The following is a 26,993-nucleotide window of genomic DNA, read 5'->3' as shown; positions in this document are numbered from 1 at the left end:
CTGCGCTTCAGTTTGGCAAATATTTGGACGATGCCCTGTAACTGACAGATCGATAAGCTTAAAGTGTTTTCTTCTTAAATCTCCTGTCGAGAAATGTCTCCGCATTCTTCGGAGTTATTGAGCTAAACCGCACCTGACAAACTTTGACCCGAGGTTTTCTCTGAGCGTTGATAGCGTATCTTTTACAATAAGACTTTCACTCGGCTGTTATCTCCTAAAAAAACCTTTGAATCGAGATTCGAAACATCTGCTCAGCGCTGCTACCCAAAAAATAAGTTCTCAAGGCTAGATTTTAGTTTTTGGAGTTGCCGCTAATAGAACCAACGAAAAGGCCAAACGTGATTTGATTAATTCTCCGCCATCACTAAGTGATTGCAGCCATTAGAGACATTTTTGGCCCCGAACTTTTCACGATGACCGCTCTGTTTACAGTTGAGGCGTATTACACGTAGACATTATGATAATTAACCATTGTTGGGTGGCAATCATTAAGAGTGCATTTGACATAAGTTTGACATCTTTATCGATAAAGCAACCCTCACAGCAATGTAACGCAAAACGGTATTCAGTCCTTTGAGGGCACTGTTTGGACGCCATTTGTAGCAAAGAAGAATAGAAATAGTAAGCAATTAGCGCGCTTTTAACAAACCCTAAGGCCAAGTGCTAATCGTTATAACACGCTGTCACTTTCAGGCTGTTTCTACAAAGGGATCTATTAGCGAGTTTCTTTTTCTTCTTTTTTTTCAAATGCTAATCGAGTGGTTGAAAATAGTTCGAAAAGACGAGTTAGCAAGGAATAGTGTCAATGGATACGAACAAAAGATTTTCCATTAATGTAAAGGCACAACAGCTGAATGGGAGATGACACTAACGCAAAACAGCTCACTTAGCGCGGGCTGAAAAGAAAAAAAAAGCTACAGCCCCAAAAAGAAACCCCAAAACTAATATCCAGTAAACCGATCGCGTATTACTGTAATATAGATTACAAGAGAACAGTAAATACTCATTGTATTCGAACAACTTTACTATTTTCTCTGTCAATCCTTCTCTTTTAAACTGATGATAGCGACTTAAAATCCGTCGCATCATCAAAACATGAAAATGTCAGCCACGATGCGTTGCATTTCTTTTCTTTCTTTTTTTTTTTTTTCAAGTCATCCAACATCTAGTAGCCCGGTACGAAGAGATTTTATGTTACAAGAACTGCGCCCATCGCATATTATATTTATATATTTGAACATTTACAACGATATTTCTCTGTACAACAATTCAAAATTCGGCAATAAACTTTATGTAGCTTTTTCAAGTGTTCCTCTTGCATGTATTATTTTTTAAGAGAGTGTTGCGCTTCGTTTTGGCTCCACAAACCAATATTAAATATCTGCCATCCACAGCGTTCGTTATTTCTTTTTCTTTTCTTGTAGTCAGTCGTCCTCTGCTTCTCTCTTTGATTGTTCGAAAGCGTTGTTTTTAAATTTTTCTTCTGAGATTCACTCGCCTTTGCGTAGGTCGTCTGTTGAACTGGAAATTGGTGAATTTTTTAGCCCGCGAAAGTCTTCCATAGCTTTTCCCTCTGGAGAAAAACTTCCCTTGCACTGCGATAGGTGTTGACCTTGCTGTTGATTCATTCTGCCAAGGGAAGTAATGAAATAAATCGTTAGTGATTTAGGAGAAGTCATTGGATTACATAGGTTTTCACTGGGGTGAAAATTGAAAGAAATCAGCGCATAATTCCTGGTAATACAATCGCTGCAGGCAGTATACATCTGTGATTTGCCTGCCGCCTGCATCAATAGGCTTTCACTGGCTTCAAAAGGAACAAATGTATCGTGCTCGAGTGCTGAAATGAGATGCGATCCTCTGGGCGTTTCATTTATGAGAAAGCAAAACTAGACATGCGGTCGACAAAAATATATATATTATCACACAATTTATTGTGCTCTATTGTTGGTTTGCAGGAGTTTTTCTACCGAGGGGTGAATAAAAACATCAAGTTGTGTCAAGCTCAAAGGCTGTAGGATCTTCAATAGACATGAAATAAAAACTTCCAACCCCAAACAACTTTATTTGCTAAATGCGCGCTCGTAATTACTGAGGGGTGAGCAGAGTTTTCAGTTTGAATAATCCAGTTCGACCACAAGCTCAGAGTAAGTGTTTAATTGAAAGGACTCGTTATAAATTTGACACGGGATGAAGTTTGGTGCCGGATCGAATACAAACTCGAAACCCCTTCAGTCAGGATTGTACAAATACATGGAGTTTGAACACCCAGGTTGAAAACTTATATTTCCATGAAATTTCCATCCAACCGCAGAAAACCGCCATTCAAAGGCTATTTTCAAAGAATCACCTCGTTCATTAATAACCCAAACTGATTTCTTAAAGCCACTAATAAACAATGGAACTCGCGTCGAGAAAACAGCCATTGCGAAGAAGTATACTGCGTTTCCAAAACAACGTACATTTTCGAGATTGCATTTATTGTTAAAAATGGGACATCACATTATGAAAAGTAGAAATAAACTTGCAATCGAAAATAGAACTATTGCTATTGGAGATACTTTCTGACTACTCGCGCCCGGCCAATATCACAGAAAACAGATATCGCTGTTTTGTTCGCCCATTATCACTTGTTTTCAGTAGTATTCGGGGAAGTGATGTTGTTCATTGCATGTGTCTTTAACCGGAGAAATAAATTAATGACTTTTTTTTTCGCTCGACAGTTTCACAATACAATTTGAGCGCCGAAAGTGCAAACGTAACTAAAATAACAGAAAGGGATGTGAAGAAAACATTTTACACAAAGATCCTGCTCTTGGATTTGGAAATAAGTAGTCACGGACAAAAACAAATTTCAAATGAAAGTATTGCCGGGAAGGAAAAGGAAGCAAACGCAAGGTTTATCAATGAACCGGACTAAAACCATTGTCTCGGCCTACTTTTTTCTTGTTAAGTTATGAGTTTGGGCGTTAAACGCTATGCCTGAAAGGCCTAATAGTCTTAATGATACTTATCAGTACAGAGTCACTCAATTTGCTAATTCTCTATTCCTAAACTAGGTGTGAATGATTTTCACTCGTACTCAACAAAGCTATCTCGCGATTTTCGTAACTAAGGAAAAGAAGAGCGTATTTCCGTAGAAACGATCTATTTGTTAAAAACCAACTGGCGCATTGGATCCCCGCCGGATTACATAACGCTTGTGGAAGTGTACTGAGGATGTATGTTTCGCCGTTAAACTTCAACGAGTCAACAAATTAGAAAATGGAGCGCAAATTATAAACCCGCAGTGTTGCAAAAAATAAAACTTGATAGACACTTTCCTAATGAGAGGAAGGAAACTCTAGTTGAGTATCGTTGCTCGTATCGGTAAAACTGTATTCAAATAAATACTTCATTAGTTCTCAAAACAGTCTTACTGCGCGATTTGGAGATTACTATAACCTTAAACTCATTCACACTGCAAGCACACAACAGCAAAACAGGAAAACAGAAAGCTTCCAGTTGATAAAAGGTTGAGTTGAACACATCGGTTTACCTACATGTCAAGGAATGTCCAGAAGGAAAAATGAAATGTTTTTCTTTTCTCATTTTCTGTTTACAGATAATATTAGGATTTGCAAGGCAACGTTTTAAATACCGCACAATCCGCCCCGTCTGCGTTGGGCAAATGAGTTTAATTAATATTTTAAGCTTTCATGTCATTTCGTTTAATGTTTGCTTGCTAAATGCGAAACCTTGTTATCGCCTTTTCACGTTGTAAAAGTTGGTCAGTGCGAGTGCCTCCCACTTCACACTTAATATCAGTGTGTGGAAGTTGAAACGATTACAGTCCTGCTGTTCATCTTCTCCTTCTTCTCGTGGTCGGACCAATTTTTACTTTTTCGTATCTTTCGTCGTGGACGATTAAAAACAATTTAAGAAAGATAGGATTACAATTTCTGGCGAGCCATCAGCGATGTGTCCGCGCGTGAAAAAATAATACATTTGCCTTCATAATGCCTCAAAATAGTTATTAGATGAAAATACGGTAAACAAATAACCAAATGCAGCTCGTAATCCTTTCTAAGTACCTAAGAAAATTATCAAATATTCCTTGCGAAAACAAATGACGGTAGAGTGGAATTTAAGAGATGCTACACAATTCCGGAAGATCTCAAGGGAAACGGTATCTCGATCAATTTCCTTCATCAGACGAGTGTATATAGCAGGGCGATGATACGGATGAAAACCATGTGTACAATTTACATGCGAAGCGCGCGTGTTATTGTACACACATTTCTCTGGCGCCACGTCCATAGAGTACAATGGGATTGGGGCTATTTCTCGTTTAAAACAGTACGCTTCGAAATAAAGGAAAACAAATGCGACTCTTTGAAACAAATAGTGATAGGTCTGTTTCGATCTGTTGACCACATGCTTCTATAAAATATACACACTGTCACTGAGCCGGACTATCAATGGTCTTATCCGTGCGGTGTATATTTCAGGATTAAGCGTTGTTCTACCCCATCTGTTATTCTGCAAACCACCTAAACCAATTTGAGAGAAGTGCAGGGCTTTTGTGTGACGGAAGCGGCCGCGAAACCCTCATAAACGCAGTCATGGATCGCATTTTCACCGCTAAACTTTATCCTAATTTGACCGTTTCCGTTTCAAACGTGCTGAGCTGTGCTGAGATTTGAGCTTTTGGTGGCGAAAAGGGAATTTTCGTTGAGAGGATTTCCATATTTAACTTTGCGCAGTATGACAAAATCAACAAATGACCCTGGACCCAGACGGAGCGAAAGCAAAGCGAAAATTTGCAAGTAGTAAGAGTTAAAATTTGTTACCTGTTTTTAGCTGCAGCAGCACGATCTCTTTGCCGTCTATTTTTAAACCAGTTACCAACTTGTGTCGGTGTGAGGCCGGTGGCTTGCGCCAGTTCCCGCTTCTTTGTCGGATTTGGGTAGGGATCCTGAAGATACCACTCGCGAAGTAAGCTTCTTGTTCTCTCCTTGAAACAGTGCGTTTTCTGCTCTCCGTCCCAAATTGTCCTGGGAAGAGGGAACTTCTTACGAACGCGATATTTATCGACAGGTCCTAAGGGTCTCCCTCGAAGTCTCTCAGCCTCTTGGTAATGAGCTTCTAACCACATCGCTTGCAGCTTAGCATGCGAATCTTTGCCGAAGCGATGCGTCTCCAATATGTGGTACAAGTCCCGGAAATTTCCCATGTGAAACGCCACAATGGCTCGCGCTCGGAGCACGCTTTCATGTTTGCTCAAGGCTTCTAGCGTCCCAGGGGCCACTGGCAAGGACCACAGAAATCTGGCCAACCGCTCGATGTCACCGCTTTCCTCCAGAGTTTCGCAGACCTGTGCGATCTGCTGCGGCGTGAAGCTCAAGGCTGGAAGTGGGGCAAACATCACGCCGGTTGTGTACGGGTTCTTCTTCTTGCTGGTCGACTATTAAGGCTAAACGCAGGGGTGTGGTAAAGTCTCTGTAAAGTGTCAGTATTTATCAAGAGGGTTAGAAACATGGGGTATATTATCGCTAAGATCGAGTATTACGTTTGTTAAACTCTAGCTACCTGATTGGCGTGCAAAGCTCTAATTACAAGCCTGCTATGGCAACGGTGTCAATCATTACCGCAACGTGTTATTAACTCGGCCTAAACAATGTTCAGGGCAGATGCGACAGAAAATACAGCTATCGCATAACACTTCTTCAAGTTGTGAAGCCTAAAGTGTAAAAACAACCGCAAGAAAATTTCCTTTAAGCCAAAACTTTTCAATTTGCGTCAAATCTAACTTGAAGTGGGCGTTATTAAAGAACCTCTCAATTGAACCTCCATTGTATGGTAAAGTTTCTCGTTATCGTTTTCACTGACAGATGTTGGGCAGAAAATCACATATCACCGTAAAAAAGCTTTACTGAGGGATGGGCTCTGAGAGATTCGTCCCACACCGTCAGACGAATACAGAGATTCGCGGGCTGATAACACCTAGCAAAATTCCCTTACTACGACAAAGAATGGCAATACTCATCACCTTCAATAGTTGATATAATCGAAAACTAAACAATGTAAAAGGTATACAAGTTTGCCCCCGATTGAAATTTAAACGTTATGGGCCTTGAGTGACAAGATCGTTTATCTGTCGTATTGAGTTCGATGGATTATAACCAAAGTTCGTGCGAACAATACATAAGGAGGTTGTGTGTGTTAGCCCACGCCTCCACATATGAACTTCGCATTATCCGTCTTTCCGGCCAAGTCGCTTTAGCTAAAATCGTGATCTGCACGCTGTGACTACTGATCGAAATCCAGACGGTTATTCCTAATGTCTTTCTGTTTTCCCGCGAGCCAAGCTCTCGCTAATTGAGTGACTCCTAATTGCTTTTCCCCAGCATTACATGTACACAACGACAAAACACTGTTGTAAAACGCGACATTCTGGCTCGACAATACTCGATTGTTGTGAACATTGATTTTTTTCGGTGACTTTGTATAGCTTCACAAACATGGGGTTTTTCAATCAACAGAGCCATAATATGCCTAAATCTGGCGTCTCGTTGGGTGCAGTAATTATTTTTCATGTAAAGAAATATACTGTATTGATATCGAAGCTTATCTGCATGTCATTCACTCACACCGTTATAAATATAATCTCCAGAAGAGATGGTCTCCTCATGCTTCAGAACAGCGGGTTAACATGGCCACGTTTAGCGATAGTTCCTAGATAAATGGTTTTTGAAAATGTGTCACCTACGCTATTAACGTAAAATTAAGCTGTGCCCGAATAAAATCAGGTTTGAGATTTTGTCAATTGGTAACGTGCTGCGCCCGCTAAGAGGAATCAAAATCCCGACGCACAGCTTCGCCAAGGGCAAGTACACAGCTGTGAATCTGACTAGACATTAAAAATGCATCATGGCAAACAAGGAATTAAAAGTAAATTGCCTGTTGAAACTAAAAAAATACATAAAGTAAATCTTAAACTTACATCTCTTCTTGACGAGTTCGAGATCTGTTTCCCTTTAGTGGACGTCGCCAAACATATTATTATTGTTGTGTTTATTTGCGAAGTTTAACTTTCTGATATATTTGCACAAAGAAAGAAAACAAAAACGCGAAAGCTCATTAGCGGACAACCGTTCTTCGCGTCAAGACTTATGAGCTCTATCTGTTTGGTGCCACCACCTCACTTAGAGTGAAAGAAATTCTTGAGTTTCATTGTTTCCCAGTTTATAAAGTCGTGTATTGACTACGTCAGAGAGAAATGCTTTATCCTTGCTCGATATAGGTAGCAAATATAAGCAGTTTATTGTTTGCTCATTGAGAAAAGAAATATTGGCCCGACCCGCCGTGCCATTTAGAACTCGCTGTGTAACCTCCCCGGATTGCCAAAACACCATTTTATGTCTATGTAAACAAGCTCGGGAAAAAAAATTGCCCCAAAAAGTACGCTTCTCTCACGCAAGGATTATCTCGTTGGCATTCAGGGTCGTCCTAATGTCACTTAAATAACGAAGAGTTCTAGGTTCACCGAATAACAGACCTAAAAGTATAAACACCTTATTATTGTCACTAATGATTTGCCAAATGTGTCATCTGCGAATGAAAAGTAATTAATTGCGACAGCCAACCCACACGAGATGAACGCCATATTTGCATACGTGCGCCATCCACTCCACCAAAAAGGCGATTCGGTTTTTAGTGCGTGATTGGCCTTTCACGATATTCGATTCGGTGTTGGATTTCCCGGTATAACTATACTGCCAACTTTTGTCTAGCGGATCGAATTTATCGATCTAAAGTATTGCAAATACAACAGCGGACTTTGTTCCGTTGTGAGTATCGACACTAGCCGAGAGTTTGGCACTTCTTCTCACGCGGTCATAGCCCAAGATGGGTATGACAAGAACGCGTGTTATAAACGACCTGAATAGGGGTTTAGATACTAAAACCATTTGATAAAATATTGACAGAAAACTACAAATAAACGCACAGAACAGGAGCCCCTGAGCGCTCAGTGATCCACGAAACCACACCACTCACTCAATCATTCGGCTCACATGGAAATGTTGTTCTCAACCGAAATAGAACTTTCGAGCGAAAAAAAAACAACTAAAACTTGGCTTCGTATTTCTTTCAGTTGGCAATTGTAATGATTAGAGCAGGCAAAAACATTCAAGAGAATTGCAGTTGATTTGGTCAAAATGCAACAAAAATCATTCGAAATTCACGTGTTTGTGCAGAGATCATGAAGGCGCAGACCTTAAAAGAAAATCATAATTTGTTCCTGCCAAAGCGCCAAAGCACATCAAACAGTAATGAAAATGATTTAAATGAATCACAACTTTCTTTTTTTTCAATTATAATCACATACAAATGAACGGCACATTCATTCAACGCCATCAACATTACTAAGACGTTTAGATGATAAAACAATGTTTCTCCATCTGGCAATTCGCTTGCTCTTGTTATGTGGAAAGTAATTAAAAAGATACATAGGTGATGCCGAAACTCAAATAAGCTATAACGAAAGTCAAAACTTATTGCAGAGAATGAACAAATCATGTACATGGAAAACATTCAGTACAACGCCACCGCTAACAAGCAAATTTTCAAAACGCATACTGTTGTGTTGTTTTCCGCTTTCATAAATCATTCATGGCAGTGTTTTTAAATTGGAGTTTGGCTTCTGAAAGAGAACATATTGAGGCCAAAAGTCAATTGTTTAATGTCCAAATTGAACGACGAAGTAATGGAACAGATAGATCGTGTCTCACACCGAGGAAGGGTTTCACGCGTTCTGATAGCGGAAAAACGTCAGGGATGCCGACCTGAAGTGATCTTAACACGAAAGACAATTCTCGAACAGCATGCCAATAAAGATGTACCTTGAAACTAAGGTAACCACACGAAAGAAAAGCCGTGGAAATCTGTAATTGGTAACCGTCTGCGCCAAGTTGAAAAGCAAACTGAGCATGAGAAACATTTTTTCCCGAAATTAATCGAAATACCAAACGCGAATCACTGAACAATCTAGTGAAGAAGGTGAACTATATTGAGCAAGGTGAATCGAAAAAAATGTGACGACATTTACAAAGCCCTCGACAAAATGCAAAATCGCCATTTGTCTCAGGCGACAACTACAGCAGACCGACTCGGATCGAGGAGCAAAAACTAACAAATACTCTGTGACGACCTTGACAGAATTTTCGACCGTAAAATAAAGCACGAATCAGCTGGGGGCGGGGAAGCTTTGTCCAAAAGTGTTCACAAAATTCTCAAACTGATCAGCTGGCATTTAACTAATCCTAATGCATGACTTTACGACATCGCTAGAAATATCTTTCGAGCTTGCATTTCCTGCGACAACTTCTGCGAAAAATGTGGTTGACTTGTTTGCTTGAGACTTCTAAATGTTCCCATGTTTACATACTTTTCAGTTAATCGACTTCCGATTTCACTTAGCACTGTGGATTTATCCTTCTTGGCTTCGAGATGGAAATGTCCGGAGTGTAAATGCTCTCTAATCCAACGTGTACGCAACAGCACTAGAGGCGAAGCGAAACAACACGAAGCATCGAGGCTGTATGTTTAGGTGCTTGACCCGATAGCCTAATGTTTGGCCAACTATTTCAAGTAAGTCTTTGTTTGTACTCAAAACCGATGAAGCAGCCACGCGGTTACGTTTACTTTCGCTATGTTCTTACCTACATAGCGTGGAATCTAGAAAAATGTGCTGGCGTCAGAACACCAGACCATTTGCTTACCTCGCCTGATATGGGATCTATTTCACTCTCGAGAACCTCTGAACGGCAGTAGTGGCAGAGTATCGTTTCAGATAACGTTTGCTGATTAACTTGCGAGCCGTTCACTTTACTCAGTCGCTAACAATAGGCAAATGTTTTTTGGGCGTGCTATGCTACCTGGAGATAAAAGCCCCAGCTCGGGGGGTTTGCTTCTAAACAATGACTATACAAACAGACTGGGAATTAGACAAAATATCGAACACAATATCAAGCCGTTCTATTACAACTAACTACCACTTGTTACGCTCCTAATTGCTTTTACTGTCATATGTAAATGATAGGACATAATAGAGCTCCGCTTGCTATTCAGCCAGAGGATTATGCAATTCAATCAGCCCTTCAGCTTATCAAGCCCTTTGTACGGGGACAATGGCCCGTAATGTTAAACAACAAAAGGTTTAATGTTGTTAAGCATCCATCGTATCTAGAAGCTTTCCCATTTGCACGCTGTATCCCACTGGGAGCAGTAATATACTCCAATAAAGAACAATAAGGGACCCTTTTAAATCAAATGTCATAGCTGGTACTAATGACTCGAGCCGGTGTGCCAATGGGCTTGTTTGAATTAACATTTAAGAATCGATACGCCCACTGTATTATCAACCAAATTTCTCCTTCTTTTAAGCCGTTACAAGCATTTCAACGGGATTAGCTAAATTGCCGTAAAGACTTGACTACGATAAGAGTACACATGCACGACTGAGAACGCGCTGGGCAAATCAAGAACGAATTAGTGAATTGCTTGCCATTCGTTCTTCAATTTCCTTGCGGGTACGGCCTCATTCTGACATTCTTGAAAACGTCTAAGCTAAAAAAAAATTCGGTAATTATAGAGTGGTGAAGAATCTCATTAACTTTAGACTATTTTTAAGCTGGCGAAATACTCTCACAGCGTGGTCAAAGATTGATCTAAAAACGACTTTGTTTTGACAGAAAGAGGCATATTCCTCGTCTATTTCACAAGATGGTGCCTTATCGGAAGCTATCATGTCTGTGACGATAGTGAATGTATAAACGTTTTCTTTACGTGAGGACAGTCCTTAGGAAGATAAATAGCCTTATCGATGACTCCAGTCTATTAATGATACTAATAGAAACAGTTCTCCCACAACAAATAAAAGTAATTTTTTTCACGCATCACCACCGAAGCGCGCGATCACGCGAAGTATTTTTCATAGCAAATTACTCAGGACAGACCGTTAGGGCTTTAACAAGGTTTACACAGTATTAAATCAACAGATTTCTTAGGAAAGCTGAACATGTGATTTGTATTTCCATCTGACCCACATCGACTATGTGCTCAAAGATCACCTACGGGAAACCAAGTGATATGCCCAATAGCGTTATGTTGCGACACGCGAGCATTAATACAGCTTTGGCGGCTAGCTGTTTGTATTAGACCGGGTGCAAAAAAGAGTCCTTTACGCTGGGTATGACCGATGCTGGTGAAACTCGAGGGAAGGCGAGTGGTGCACAAGGTGGCCACGACCAGGTGGTTTTCCCGCAAAACGTAACGTCAAACTACGTGATCGAGTGACCTACGGCTCAGTAATTAACTCAACCGAAAATAAATCTCTTCAAGACGGTTAACTTTAATGACCGTTCTAACACGCTAACGGCTATTCATGATGTGAGTCGCCATGACGGCTTAAAAGTACGACCCTTCAACATAAACAACCATGTTTCGTGCGCAGTCTGGCGAAGACATATGATGAAGACAAAACCCTAAAAAATCGTAGTTTCGATGTTAAACATTAATTAAACTAATATCAAGGATCCTATGGCCTAGTGGCGGCTCGGCGGGAGGCGTACAGAACATCATAATAACATTTAATTCACGAAGATATATTTAACTACGTGATTAGAACATCGTAAACTGAAGAAGAGTATCATTTCCCTTCAATCCAAGGCCAAGACACAAAACGACGACCCCTGTTCTAAATCCAGCTACATCAATTAACTAAGTCGTGACTCGCTATTAACGTCAAAAAAACAGATAATTGTTGCCCGTTAGTGATCGCGACATGCAGTCCCACTAATTATATCAAGGAGAAACTGATTTCCTTCTCTTGTATTTATATTTTGACTTGTTATTATGATACATGAAATAATACTACGAATGTGATACTTTTTGTTTCCGTGATCTTACAAAATTGACTTCCCGTGGTCTTCACTTTGATGAATGGAAGATTAGACAAAACCGAGCGCTCGCTTAGCGCGCGGGTCGTCCAATTATAGTTTGTCTTCGTTATTTCTTAAGACACGTGTGCTCGAATTTTTCGCCCAGGGCAGCGTCAAAATTCTTGACGACTCCAAAACGTACACCTTGCAAAAAAAAAAAAAACACTTTTTTTAAGCCAGCGTCTTGGACAATCACGAAAATTCGACTTTAATAATCGACATTTCTGCTCGGTTAGGCCACATGGGTGGTAAATTGCTTAAAGTAGTCAAACTCATGCCTTGCCCCATGCTAGTGAAAGTAATCTCGCACAATTTGTTTCATTACTTTACAATAAATTCACATATTCGTATTTTGGTTCCGTGCAAGACAGATTATAATTTAAGTGGTCCTGGCAGTATTATGAAAGAGTCTAAAGTTTAATGAGAAAAATAAGTAATGTTATTGCATTAGGGTGCGGCAAATGGAATGGAAATTGAAGACCAGCCATATATACCAGGCCGTTATGTATAACGGAATCTCCACGCCACAGAAAGCGAGAGCGAGATTAACAGGTCGAGACAAAGGCAAGGAAATTCAAATCAAAAGTTCAAAAATGGAAATGATTACATGACTCCGCGGGTGTAAAACTTGGACAAGGAAAACACTTAAAAAGTGGTTTTCGTTGTTCGTCATCGGGAGTCATTTGAATAATTGCGGTTTAGAGTTTAATATACTTGTTCAGTGGACTTGATTTCATGAGAAACCAGCAGGGTCGGCTCTAACTTAAAAGCTAATACTTATTGTGCTAAAAGCTACGCTATTAAATATATATGATCTCGACTCCGTTTGCACTATTCTTGAATTCTGAGAACGAAACTGCAGCAGAAAGAAATCGCTCGCTCCTATCACTTTTGGCTGGATTTTCTTTGTGCTAACTCAAGAAAAGAAATGTTTATTTTAAAAACCAGATTGGCTTCTTTGACTCTAAGGAACCTAGATAACCCACGTGCGTTTCAAAAGGAAAATGATCCCGTATAATTAACTTAAAAACACAGGTGATTAACATTTTGTGCAAGAAAATTAAAGTCCTTAAGTTCTTACATACTGAAGTTGATGGCTGTTTCATTTTAATTGACAAGAATTTCTTTTTATCCGTGTTTTCCCTTCCACGTTAGGTTATTCTTAGAATGTGAAAGACGTAAAGAAGGGTGATAAATAGAAAATAGTTAATAATACCGGCCATACATCCGAACACAAAGACGTCTGCAACGTACTTAATCAATAAAATAAGCGATTTTCCATCAGCTAAATCAATACTGTGTATTGAGAAAGAGAGGGCATATTGCAGTCGGAATAAGAACTGGCATCTTCAAGCCGTTCGAGCCGATCTAACCTGCAGTGTTTTCGCCAAAGCAAACAACGGACGATAATTGGAATCAAAAAACGCACATCAACTAAGATAAGCCTAAGAATCTTAGAAGACAAAGCGAATATCTCTACCATATTTGCTAGCAAATATTGCTACCATGTCGGGCAATGATAGGATGTTTCTCAGCTATTCGGCACGCGCAACACGAACATTCTGGAAAGATAAACTGAGATTACTCTGCAATCGGACCTTTGTAGATATTTGCGTTTTTTTTTTCTTACACTGATACATCAGAGAAAATTCGTTGGTCGATCGAAGCGATAAGCTATTGCAATAAACTTTCAATATTAAAGGTTTATACTCACGGAAAAGAAGACGAAGCTCGACTGCCAGAAGCGAATACCAGTCGTAGGAAAAACCAGAAGACCAAATGAACTTAGCTGTCCGTTTGTATAGACTGAGGCACTAACGAACCAACAGCTGTTTTAAACACAAATAGTTTGTGACTGAGAAAGCAGGCCTTTTATATGAACGGAAATATCTTCTTAAATTAGGCGGTAGAGGGTGGGTTACGATACGGCTGATATTGATTCAACATGGACTTCCCTTTCAAAGGGCCATGCAAACCAGATCGCTTGAGAGGAACAACTGCACTTGTTGTTTAAGAACTGATTGTTTGGAGATTACGATGACGGTAACGATGATCTATTGCTTGAAGTTCTTAAGATAATATCATGACTGCGATAATATCGCTCGGGCTCCGCAGTATCTTGACACACAATGATGTTGTCTAAGAATGACTGAAGTTAAATGGCGTGGGAAGGAGCGCGCAGTCGGTCAATATCGTACATATCGCACGCTAACTTATACGTCACCGACCTGGTTGTTTTTCTCTCAAGGTCGAGAGGTTTTCTGTTATAACGCGTTCTCTTTCAGAAAAGGGCGCTGTATCGCTGCTAAAACGAATGGATCATTTCAATACGGGCATTTCATAGCGTTACCTGTCACTGCTTTTAAACACCGTTTCTAACAGGGACTAAGAAACTGGTTCTTTTTCGTAAGAGGCCTGCGATGGGTATGCACAAAAAGGAAACACAAAATAAAATAAAAAAATAACTAAGAAATGAGCGAAACAGCACGAAGTAAATCCTACTTCTAAGCTTAGAATAAAAAAGGGTAAAGTGCCTTGAAAAGTGAATTCCGCGGTACTGAAACTGAATGGATTTGGTTATTTGAATAGCTCCTAAATATACTATAATGGCAGAAAAACTAAAAGAACGCAGAACAAGCAAACACTATTTATATGAAAGTGAGAGAGGGGGAGCAATATTTTTACAAAATATTAGGATCACAAATTTAGCCATGACGTGGAGAACAAATTGCTTGGTAATACACTTCATGCTGTACATATTATAGCATGTTTCTTTCAAACGAAATATCGCAATTTGTGGCTCGTTTTTGACTCTTTTAAAGGACATAATTTGTTCTCTAATTTACAAGTTTGAACTGTCTAGGAACACCTTGAAATCAGCCCGAATTTACCGGAAATATGATTTCTTGATCAGTAGTCTTACTAGCGTTAGTGAATCAAGGAGAAAACCCGGGAGTTTTCCATTTTTTCAAAGAAAGGTTTTGATCAAATAGGACTGAAACGAAAATTGACGTCACCTCTTAAAATTATTTATAAAAATGACGATTTAGTTATAGTTGACATTACCCTCGAGAAGTCGGCAAATCCAAAAAACGCCTTCAGTTCTACCGGTTGTAATCAGTCCAGCCTTCAAAAGAAGCCGGTTTAATCGCCGAATCTTTAAGGCAAAGAATTGGAGGAAAAACGTCTGCTTTCACAGGCTTAAGGTGCATCTTTCCTCTAAAAATTAATCGAGGTCAGCATAATGATCAAGGTAAAAGGTGAACTTCAAAACAAACGCCACTAAGCATCTCGTCCTTGTACCAATATTTGGGCCTCTTTTTGCTCTCATCCAAAAGACAAATATATTTCACGAGAAAAAAAAAAATGGAATAAAATAGCCAGGCAGTTCAAAATTATATCTACAAAAGAATGCACGCAAGCTTCTCCAAAACCGGAAAGTTCAGTTCAATATGTGCACTGCTCTAACCTCAATTAAAGTTTTATTGACAAAATAAAGCTTGGCCCGCCCGGAACCTTCGCGAGGAACCTAGGCTATGATCACGAAAATTTTGCAATCAAGTGATGTTGACCCTACCGCGGTACTTAATACCGCGCCACAGTTCCTGTGAGAGCTCACGGAAGTGGCCCAGTTCTCACGAGCAGGGTATCTATGACGTACAAGCGATAAAAGTATACTCGAGAACACTTAATCGCCCGAAGCCGATATTTATTCCTTGACGAAACCTTCTATTTAAAAACAAAACCTGTAAACAAGAGTGAGTAAGCAAAACTAAAGAAACATATATTTAGCCTTTTGATATCAATATAACTTGCTGGTAAAAATAATTGCAACAAGGAGTAGAATTGATATTATCTAGCTTGCAAGACAATGCAACGCATTGCATCAGGAACAGTTGAAAGAATAAACATAAGAAAGAGAGACGGGGAGCAATTAACCATTGTTTTTTAGTACAAAATGCCGCGACCACCGCGACTTGAAGTTTTGAAGTTTTATGGGTTGACAGTTTCAATGCATTTCTCATTGATATTATGCCTCAGCGACTTGGCTACAACAGAATCACATGACACACTTCAAAGAGGTCATGAAACATTGAACACATGCAATCATCCACTTGGCATCATTTATTTCACGGCGCCATCACGAATCCAGGATTCGGTAATTTTTTGCGCGCAAGACTACTAAAACCATTGCTATTTGCAATGATTCAACTGCAGAATAAAACACAAGACTGTTACGGAGCGCTCCCTTATTGTTCAGGCTTAGGATCCACTTCACATATTTGTCAAGGGTGACGAAGTGGAGCCAAAATACGTTTAGAACTTGTTTTGATCACAACATGTCAAGGGCAATACTTGAAAAGCCTTTTAGCGGTCGAGCGTCTGTATTTGGTCCTCTAAAATGCCATGTAACCACGTGATGCAAAAGCAACAGAAACGACCAAGAAAAAAAGCCTTGGTGGTATTTGAGGACTTTTTGCAAACGGTTTTCCAACGTTTTCTATGATTGACATTTATTTAAAGGCGTACGTTTCGTGCAGCCTTGAACGAAGAACTCAACTCAAGGTAAATCAAGATAATTGGAGCTGACAAGTATCCAATTTTTGTCACGTTAACGGTTTATTTGATGTTTCAGAAAATACAAGTGTTCCGCAGTTCATCTGAAAAGGCTCCTTTATCTTTTACCACACGGTCTATTAGTTATAAGCCATCTACAAGGGATATATCAACCGACAATTCAAAAACTTATCACAAAGCATCTCTTTCACAGCTGTATACAACAAAATTGGTCTAAGGTTTTGCATCCTAGTTGTGGGTGTAACGGCGGGGCTAACCACTGCAAACGAAAATTTAGTGACATGTACTGAGTAGAGAAGTGAGCATAAGTCTGGATATATGTTTATATGTATGTTAAGTAGGCGCCCATTCAGTGGAAAAAAGGAAATCCCTGACATTTGTTTTAAAATTGTTGCATCTGAAAACATTTGTTGGGAATAGAGTTTATTGTGTCAAGGTGTTCAATAGTGACTGACTTTAGTTGTCCATAGCTTCAGATCAATGTAGTTCACAGCCGAAAACTCATGTTAAGTTAATTAGAAAGGAGATAAAACTTACGGCCAAAACCCAGAACCAGTAAATTATGTTTATAGGATAAAGACTTCTATTAGATTGTTCAGCAACCCAAAAGTGAACCTTTACGGCTAGAACAAACGTTTAATCTTCTCGAACAAGGTACTTAAGCTGCTTATTTGATAATTCCGCTTGAGACTGATAAGATAAAGGTAAATACTTCAGATTAATTAGAAGCTAAAAGTGTGTTATTAAAAAAGAAACATTGATAAAGTTACTTACAGACTTCCGAGAGCAAAATTATTCACAGAAAATAAAGAGTTAAATTTAAAGGGAGTCGGCGAGAAAATTTGCCTGCGAACCAGTAAGCGAAATATCAACAATATATCAACCGATTGAAATAAAAATACATAAAGAATATGTAAAATGTCTTGGATGTTTAATGCTTTGCAATTTGACAACTGCGCCCCTAAACGGCATACACATACATCAACGCTCCATAACAGTTATCACTCTGGGCATGTGTACACACGATTTCACCACCACAGGTGTTAAAGTTTAAACTTTGGTGGCCATAAACAACGGCTACTCCGTTATTTCTTGTAAGCTTATTATTTACTGATTTCAGAGCCCTTCAGAAATCGTCTCCACTTTAAAAGATTAAAAACTCGCCAAACGAACTGCAACAGCAGTCTTAAGATTTGAAAGCGACGAAAGCCCAAATTAAAACCACTCTAAGTTTCTTATCTTAGTCTTATCTGGCGCCAGCAGCGGCTATTTCAAAAAGTTCGGAACTTATAAAAAGCAAAATCTTTTTTACTGCCAGACATGTTTAATTGTTGGGACAGACAAAGGAAACAAAGAGATAGCAAAAGTTATGACAGAAAATATCGTGTTTAATGAAATATTATTGAGGGATTACCGAACCTACAGGATATTTAAAAGGTAAAGTTGAATAGCATGGAGTACTTAAACCGTTTAGGCACAAGATTTCTTTTGTTTTGTTTCTTGAAAACTACGAATGATGTCGAATATCTGATAATTCTACTCAACGAAGGCGAAGCTACAAAGGAGAAAAGAACCTAGTTTCAATTGTATTCCGCCTTGCCGGTATATACCAGAAGCCACAAATTTCTAATAACTAAAAGACATTGCTGATAAAGACTTAATGTAGCTGCTTGAACATCCAGATAAAAGCGTTAGCTCCTTTAACCCTGTACTGATAATTAATTCTAAGCGAATCATTAACCAGACCTATAAAGAGTTCAAATCTGACAAATCAGTTGCAATTTCAGGTTAGGTAAAATTGAAACGCGAAGAACGCCGCTAGAACGTCCAGCTCAATAGGACTTCATTAAATTCAATTTATGACATCACCCACGGAATTAGAAGTTGGAAGAGTTCAATATATAAGTCATGATCTGGTAGATGAACTAAGCTGATTTCTTAGCTAAGTATAATTGACTCAATTTAGGGAGACTTCACTACAGCTTGAATTCATCTCAAGCTTTTAAAAGTACCTCATGAAGTAAATGTGTTGATAAACCAAATTCTCCCAAGGAGTTAACATTATGCATAATATTGACCTACTATTTATTCCACTGCGTCTGTAGAAAGAAATTTCAAGTCATTTTTGACATGTTTATTGCTGAATAAACATCACCATATCAGGCCTCTTTAGAGCCAAAGAAAAGAAACTTACTTCGAGGATTCTGTGTTCCCGTAGTAACCATTGGATTCACGCTGACAGACCGGGAAATTAACTTTACTCTGGACTTTCGAAATATACTTCCCCCTCCCACACCCAAGCCAACGCTCGACTGACCTACCAGGAGTGAACTAACAGAACTCAGATTTGTCAAGCAGTGTAAACAATGCCTCAAGCAAGGTTTGTCTTACATGCCTTTCAAAAAAGTATCGCGTTGTTTTATCACTTCTACCCAGCACTTACAGTGAAATGCCCCTACAAACATCCCCCATCTTTGTAGCCTTTTTGAGGAAATAAAGAGATTCTTATATTCGTATGTACCACGCCCTTCTTCTTCAACTTTTCTTTAGAAGAGAACTTAAGAAAACTAAGGAAATGATTAAATCGCAGCAATGAAGAAAATGATATGATTAAATTTGTTGAACCACTACAGTTTAAATTCTCCCTAGCAGCAGAGATTCATGACCTTTATTTTGCTTTACCCATGACGACCTTTCAGGGAGTTTAGAGTTTTGTCTTAGCCAGACAAGAATCATTCTTCTTTCCCTAAGTTTGAAGACAGGAATTCTAGTTCTATATTTCTTTAACACTGAGAAGAGTACCATTAGATATGAATTCACAGACACATTTTGTTTTTGAAATGTAAGAACGCACTGCTTTTAGCTTTCATATGAATGGTTACACCTTAGGAGTTCAGATTTAGAAGTATAGGGTTTCACACATTACGCCCACATTATTTTGAGTATAATAGTAAGGCAAAAGAATTGAGCATTATGCCGGAATAATAGTCACAAAAACTGGTTGACGGTTGGGACCAGTAGAGGATTACATCTAGGAGACTCTCATTCTTCAATATCATAAGCGTTAAGGATAAATGCTAGCTTTTTATGAGCATGATGGATCATAGTAGGGAAGCCTTTTGAGGATTTTTAGCATCGAGCATTGATATAATAATAACATAACATAGCAATAACATAATGGTAAAGTCATGTGTAAATCCCTGTGTAAAAGTCGAACCACCCTGCGACGCATCACATTAAACACAATGTGCCGGAAACTCTTCCTTGATACCATTCATATGAGTGACTAAGGACTATGGTTTCATCTGCAGACAGTTTACCCCGAACATCATAATAAACAACACCACATTAATATACCGATCCATAGTTTCCTTTAAAAGGGTCACACATACAGTATAATAAACAGTAAATACTGCTCAGATGTTCTCTGTATGCTTACTGGTCGTAAGTCAGAGAATTTAATAGACAATTAAAAGTTAGGAGCACGTTAGATGATTTAAGTTCCGACAATAGGAAGGAAAGGCCGGGTGAATACGATAAATTTCGGTGTTCAAGCAAACTAGCATTAATTAAGAGTATTAAGAATATTACAATTTCGCTGTGATACGTTTCTAAATTAAGATTTTATTTTTACGGCTTATGTGAATAAGAATCGTTTCACTGGGAAACAAACATTAGTTGCAATCCGGCCATTACCAGCAGAACTATTTAAAAGTCTTTTAAAAACAGTGTTTAAGATTGAGCAAAGATATCAGTGTGATCTTGTGATCGCTAAAACATTGATTCTGCTTCGGTGTCTTGTTTCTTATAAAAGTGTATAAGATGATATAGATGTAAAACGTTTCAAGCTATATAAGCTTTTAATATGCATCAAAAAGACCATATAGGACATGTATCACTGCTGAATTGTACTTAAATACTTCCTAATAATAAGACTGTTCTTAGATTTCTATCACTTTGAGGAGCAACGTGAACAAGTATCCAAATGGGAAAAGCACTCTGAGTTTTAACACCGAGTTAAATAAACTGGTGATATTACAAATGAAGGCAATTTGAGTATAACTACATTACTTGGACATAACTAGTAAACCCACTGATTTGGGCAAAAGGAAGCTAAATTGAAACTTCTGTAAGACAGAAGACGTCAATCGTAAGAGATTGCACGCCTAAACATAGAGCTTTGAATTCTATTGCCACTAAAGATCGCTTAGTATTGAATATACCAAGGAATTAAGCAAAAGGAAGCTAAACTGAAACTTCTGTAGGATAGAAGACGAAAATCTTTAGCGATTGCACGCCTAAACATAGAACTTTGCAGTCTATTACCACTAAAGATCGCTTAGTATCGAATACACCCATGGAATCAAGCAAAAGGAAGCTAAATTAAAACTTCTGTAGGATAGAAGACGTCAATCTTAAGCAATTGCACACCTAAACATAGAGCTTTGAAGTCTGTTGCCACTAAAGATAGCTTAGTATCGAATACGCCCATGGAATCAAGCAAAAGGAAGCTAAATGAAAACTTCTCTAGGATAGAAGACGTCAATCTTAAGCGATTGCACGCCTAAACATAGAACTTCGAAGTCTGTTACCACTAAAAATCGCTTAGTATCGAATACACCCGTGGAATCAATCAATATTATGTTCATTACGAAGTATACTAAGAGGTATTCTCTACAGAAACAGTCCACTATGTTCATATACATGGAGATTATAGGTAGAGGGGTAATACAAGTCATGTGAATGATCGAGCAATGCCAATTAACAGATAAAGTCATAGGTTAAACATGCTGCATAATAGGGTGGGAAGTGGGAGTCAAAACAAAATAATTAACACTCCTTGCAAATGATGATTATTGACTTGGGTTGTAGGACAAGGAAAATCAGTGTTTTTGTAACGCGCAGCTCAAAACTTGTCTTATGTAACTGGTTATTATAGTCACCGGAAAGAGTTCACTAGGAAAGTAATTAAATGAAGGCGTTGCAGGATGTGAACATATTATGCCCTCTACTTTGTACTAATCTCACCTGAAATCGGGTAATACGAGTTTTCAAGAGAGCAGACCTGTCTATCGGACAGCTTAAAGGTGTGCAAAGAGAAAGCTCTAAAGTGTTTTCTTTTTAAATGCAAAGAAACTAAACGGAACTGCCAAAAGTCCATTTACAAGTCATAACGCATGACGCGCGAGAAAAAACATTTCGTGAGCGAACAGAAGTGCTTTTACGTTAGTTGAGTAGTGGTACTAAGGTAACAGTGGGAATAGAGCATCCGGAATAGACGAAAACACTTCAAAGGACACTGAAGTGTGAACAGAACAAAACATTTGCTGAGAGAGCAAAAGAATAGCCCGAAGTAAGTTGAAGCCAAAACAGTTTATCATCGCGTGCAGCGCCAATCATCTGTGTCATTCACTTATGGATGTCTACGCAAGGCAGTTTAATACGGGCCCATTTGAACAGTTGATCAACATTGTGGGAAGGAAATACCTCCCCTAAATTCGTCTCGGTAACCTAGACCCTTCTTTAGTGACAATAAAATGGCAAACAAGCAATGTAGGCTGTCGGTGTTTACATAACGTTGCTATATCCATTTCGTGACTTGCTGATCGCTGGTCATTAGTTACACGTGAGAGAATGGGTTAAAGACCAGGATGGGAGTAATTATGGTTCCAGAAATAGACAGTTTTAATGGCCGTGAAATCGACAAGACCATTTAGGGTGTAATCAGTGGTCAGAAAAGGGATGGTGTGCACGATGATAATGACCACGAATCACGCGATGGCGCTAGAATATTCCACACAGAAGTGTTCAAATGTTCCAAGTTAAGTTCATTAGACAACTCGAGCAACATGCAAGGCGGTCACACCCCTAGAATTCGGGTAACGTAGTTTAAAGGCAGACTCAAGAAACTGAAAATTCACAAGTCCAAATCAATAAACAAGACAGTTGATAAATTATAGAAAAAGTACTAAAAGTACTAAGACCTGAAATTTGAATCACAGCATCTATTAGCATGACAAAATTGAGAACACGTTTGAATGACCCATGCTGAATCAAAAATCTACCATTTGGTGTTTTACCCGCAAGGTTGTTGTAATTGTGTGTCAAAAAATACTGATCGGGTCATCAACAAACTCTGTTCCAGCAGAGACAGTATGCTGATGTAGGTTTAAGTATCGCTCAAAACATTTCATGTGAACGGTCACCGAGTCTAATTCATCCACCAGCTTTCACGTTACAATCCGCCCCCTTGAAGAGCATAATGAGGAGTATAGAGACATTTACCATATGTCAACTTTCAGTAAAGTGGTTTAAAGTAGGTTTTTGCCCGCGGCTCAAACGTTCAGACAATTTTAAACATGTGGCCGGCAGCGCCTTAATAGGTAAGAGAACACGAATGTACTCATAAACAACTTTCACTTGGATTGCTCGACCGTTGTGCTTTAACCTTGTTAGCTTGAAAGGCTTTTCATTATGTTCATCCGAAAGGCTCTAGAGCTAAAGTCCCGCAAAACCTCCGAACAGCAAAGGAAGATGACTGAGTCAAAGGCAAGTAAGGGAGAAGTTGGACTTTATGACTGAAATTAGCTGAATAACTGCAATAGCTTTACTGCGTCACCATTTGTAAAACGTTGCCTTGATTGCGCAAATGAAACAGAAAAAATAAAACAGAAATACAACAGAGATTACGCCTGTAAAAATTTGTCATATTTCCTGTTAGTAAGAAGACAAAAGAATAAGTACAGAAGAGTTATTATTCATTATCTTAATGCACCCGTAATTACACTTTAATTACACTTTCTACGAAGCTGTAGAATCACGCTTTGCTAAAAACTGCTTGCACCTCAAGAAAAGATATCACTTATAAAGATTTTTTATGATTTATCCCTTCTAATTCAAACGGACCAATGAAAACGTTCTATAAGAAACAACTGCAAACCGATTCCTGGGCTCTTCGACAAAGCCGACGGAAATAGAAACGTATCATTGAACAAAAGCTATTTGTTGTATAATTTATTGTTTCATGCATGGTTTCAAAGTTCCCAAGCCAGAGCATCAATAGCTGAGGTCACGAGTGAAAACGATTTTTTTTTCCTTCCCACAGGAATCTGCAAAATTCCGCGTCAGAGATATATTTCCTAGGTCAATAGCCCAAGGCGATAATTAACAATTATTCCAAGACCGCGCGTTGGATATGGATGTTTTATTATTCACTTCAAGAGCGGGGTTGATTATTCGAGCAAGACGACCGACTGCTTAAGCGATGCGATTAATTCAATTGCTAAATAGCCATTTGATGTTAAAATGGACTACGACAGTAATCCATGTGTCCTCCGGCATCACATTCCACCTTAGCGTTATTCTCCGGGTCTGAGGAGAAATCAACGATAGAGTCGTTACCCGGTGACGAAACTAGTTCCGCTTTTTCGGTTGTACATTTGGATTTAACAGGGGAGGGACCGGAGAGGGGAGGATTATACAAGGAGAGCACACTTCTATTGTGATAAACTTGTTGTCAAAAAACAGTGCTCCGGGTTTGTCTACGAGTCACAAACTCGAACGGGGTGGTTTTTAAGCGGTATAAATAGCCGTTGGTAAATTAGATTACAAAAAACGACTTAAGAGTTAAGACTCTGGTGGCGGATCAGTTGAAAGAACTTACAAAATTATTCGACATTCTATCCATTTTCAGTAGAATGTTCTGTAAGGACGTCAGTGAGATAAGGAAAAATGCCGACAGGGGAGAGAGGGGCCTAACACAGGCCTTGCATATGACCGATGCCGCTAAAACTTGTATTAATCAATCAGCACTGATTATCAGCATTCAGGAACGAGGGAATAACTATGCAGTCCTGTCAGATATGTTCACGGGCATTTAATTCGGGCCAGTTTTTTCGCTGGATAGCACTGAAAATTCGGGAAGTGGAATTTAAAATGCCCCAAACTATAAAAGATTGTTACCAATTAAAAAAAAAACTGTTCAAGTTTAAAATTTGGTGCCAAAACTGAGTTTCCTGTATTCGGCAGTTCGCGCGAAGGTAAGATACTAGCTGTGCCATTTTTAACAAAAGATTACTAAGAGGCCAAAACAACCTAAGTATCGTGAATAAAAAAAATTGTTTCCTACGAGGAAAAGACTTGCATCGTGCCGTTTCGGTTGGACATCGCGGTTTTGACAGCTGTATGTAAGGAACGGTGGATTTTAACATGCACATTTTCCCAAACAAAAGGGGTTTGCAAGCGTGGCCTCGAGGCTTGTGAAATCAACCTGACAGGCTGGGAGGCCGTTGCTGCAGATCACAGCAGCTGGAGATGAACCATCAAGGCAAGCATGCTGTGGAGCGAGAGGAAGAGAAAGGAGCAGTGGAGGGGGTGGTGGGGGTGGGGGGGGGGGGGGGAGGAGAGCGCAGGGGGTCAGAGGGCCGGCCACACCAGGACCCGCAGAGCCAGGGACGGACTTTGTTTCCAGGGAAATGCAACAGGGTCTGCCTTTCCAGGATAGGATTGTATCACGAAAGAAGGTGCGGCAGCCCCAATAGAGACTGAAACCATGGCGCACATTTCACTGTCCCTCGACTGACGGAAGCCAATAATAACATTTTTCTAGGAGACTGATGGGTTTATAACTGGGGAGGGATATAAGCAGAAGTCCTATAACCAGGCAAGTCAGCATTCGAGGAATATTTTCAGAAGAGAACATTAACGAAACACAAAGTGAACGACAATTCAGGGCCACTTGAATCTTTTATCGTTTATTTTTCAAAGGGAAGTTTATCTGAGTAAATCCTTGAAAACGTGAGCGTCAAGTCTACAGCTTTACGGATTTCTTTTAATTTCCATTTAGTCCATCGTTAGCCAGCTTCACTTTGATCCTAACTGAACGTGTCAATTGTCGAGTGCAGCTTTCCAAAATGAAGCCGTAATTGTTAGATTTCCTGTAGTTTAGGAATGTTTTTTTTTTCTAGTCACTAAAATCCATGCCAGTTATAAAAGTATCACTTTTCTAGCCTGTGTACAGCCGCCCCCTCCCGTCAAAAAAATCTCTACCCGTTTTTGGGGGGAAGGGGGCGAATGTACACAGGCTAGTACACTTTCCATCCTATCTTTGGTTGCCATCTTCATTTTCTAATGGTTTCAGCTGTTTAATTTCTTACACACCGTTCTCCCCAAAAAAGCCACTGTTGTTGGATTAAATTTTACGGGGGTTTTTGCGCGCGCCTTTGCTGCTGGATCTAAATAAACAGACATAAGTTCCGGTATTCTTTGAACCGGTTGGGAATTATCCCAGTGTAAGAAGTTTTAAAAAAACACAATAAGCAAACCTGCAAAAACAGTTCTTACTGATTAGTATACACGCCAGGCTGATCAATACAGTTGTTTGATGTTATTTTTAAGCATTGTAAGCAATGCTGAAAAGGAACAAAAACTTGTAACTACCATAGAAACAGAAGCTGCGAGTCCAGTAAAAGTTTCGCGCTTTTTCACTGAAAGTTCGCGCAGCAATTTCTATTTTTCACTAATAGGTATAACATAAGGGGAGGTCTAAAAGTCGTCGACATGGTTTGAATAACAACTGACACACCATTTTCACACAGAAATACTGAATATAAGAAGAATTATAAGAAGACATAACATGCGTTGGCTTGATGTGGCCAAAACAATGACTCATTTCAGAGACAAAACACGGAGAAAGTAAGGTTAAGTTGTCACCAGCAGAAAAAAGGTACTTTGACCTCACTGCATATCATCATATGGTAAAAGGAAGGATTAAACTATTTCTGGATCAGCCCTGTTATTACCTCAGAGGTAGTAGAAAGCAGCTGAGTAAAGGTAACACATCCTAAGCTGATTTCAATGGACGTGGGATGTCTAGTAAAAGCACACATTAAAGTGCACAAAGTTGCATCTAGCTTTTGAAACCACAAGGAAAAGCATGTGGGCTCTGTTAGAGTTACTGCACTGACCATATAACGAATTCAAGGTCTTGGAGAGTTGAAAGGCTGAAGATGTTTTAGCTAACTGGTCTGCTTCCTGTCAGTTGCCAGTTGGTATTTTAAACCATGTTATGTTCATTTGCATTATATGTTTCATCGTTTGTTTCCATTGGCCCTGAAAAGCCTCATTGAGGAAGTGATCAATTAAGATATTTATTTAGTTAGTTGTTTGTCCTTCACTTTTGAGCTAAATTGTAGAGTAATTTTAAAACTACATAAAACATAAGTAATCAAAAACTTTTTTTGGTTAACTTTTTAATTAACCCTGGGTGAGCGTTAACCGGCTTTCGAAAAGAGAATACCAACCAAGCAAGATGGATAATTCTCTTACCTTAGTCAAATTGTTAGTTAAGTTTTCAGTTTTGTTTTGTTTTAGTGCAATCAGATCGCTGTTTTAGCTTTTTCAGTTTGTAATTGACATAACTGAATTGTTTTA

General features: G+C 39.2%; 1 protein-coding gene across 4 annotated transcripts; it reads right to left on the bottom strand.

The window, feature by feature from the left end:
* Nucleotides 1-1,010: 1,010 nt before the first annotated feature.
* On the bottom strand, nt 1,011-23,297 carry LOC145469360 (homeobox protein SIX6-like). Of its 4 annotated transcripts, none has more exons than XM_081453055.1 (3): nt 21,591-23,297; nt 4,833-5,481; nt 1,011-1,629 (listed from the first exon to the last, which is right to left on the bottom strand). In XM_081453055.1, exons 2-3 carry the CDS (start codon nt 5,405-5,407, stop codon nt 1,491-1,493), a joined length of 714 nt encoding a protein of 237 aa, XP_081309181.1. In that variant the 5' UTR covers nt 5,408-5,481; nt 21,591-23,297; the 3' UTR covers nt 1,011-1,490. The 4 variants fall into 4 exon arrangements, with proteins under 4 accessions (XP_081309181.1, XP_081309179.1, XP_081309178.1 ...); XM_081453053.1 differs by lacking the exon at nt 21,591-23,297 and adding an exon at nt 13,699-17,003; XM_081453052.1 differs by lacking the exon at nt 21,591-23,297 and adding an exon at nt 6,986-13,692.
* Nucleotides 23,298-26,993: the final 3,696 nt, after the last annotated feature.

The sequence above is a fragment of the Orbicella franksi genome, chromosome 15, assembly GCF_964199315.1.
Source record: "Orbicella franksi chromosome 15, jaOrbFran1.1, whole genome shotgun sequence".
Taxonomy (NCBI): Eukaryota; Metazoa; Cnidaria; class Anthozoa; order Scleractinia; family Merulinidae; genus Orbicella; species Orbicella franksi.
This window is presented reverse-complemented; position numbering and strand designations above follow the sequence as displayed.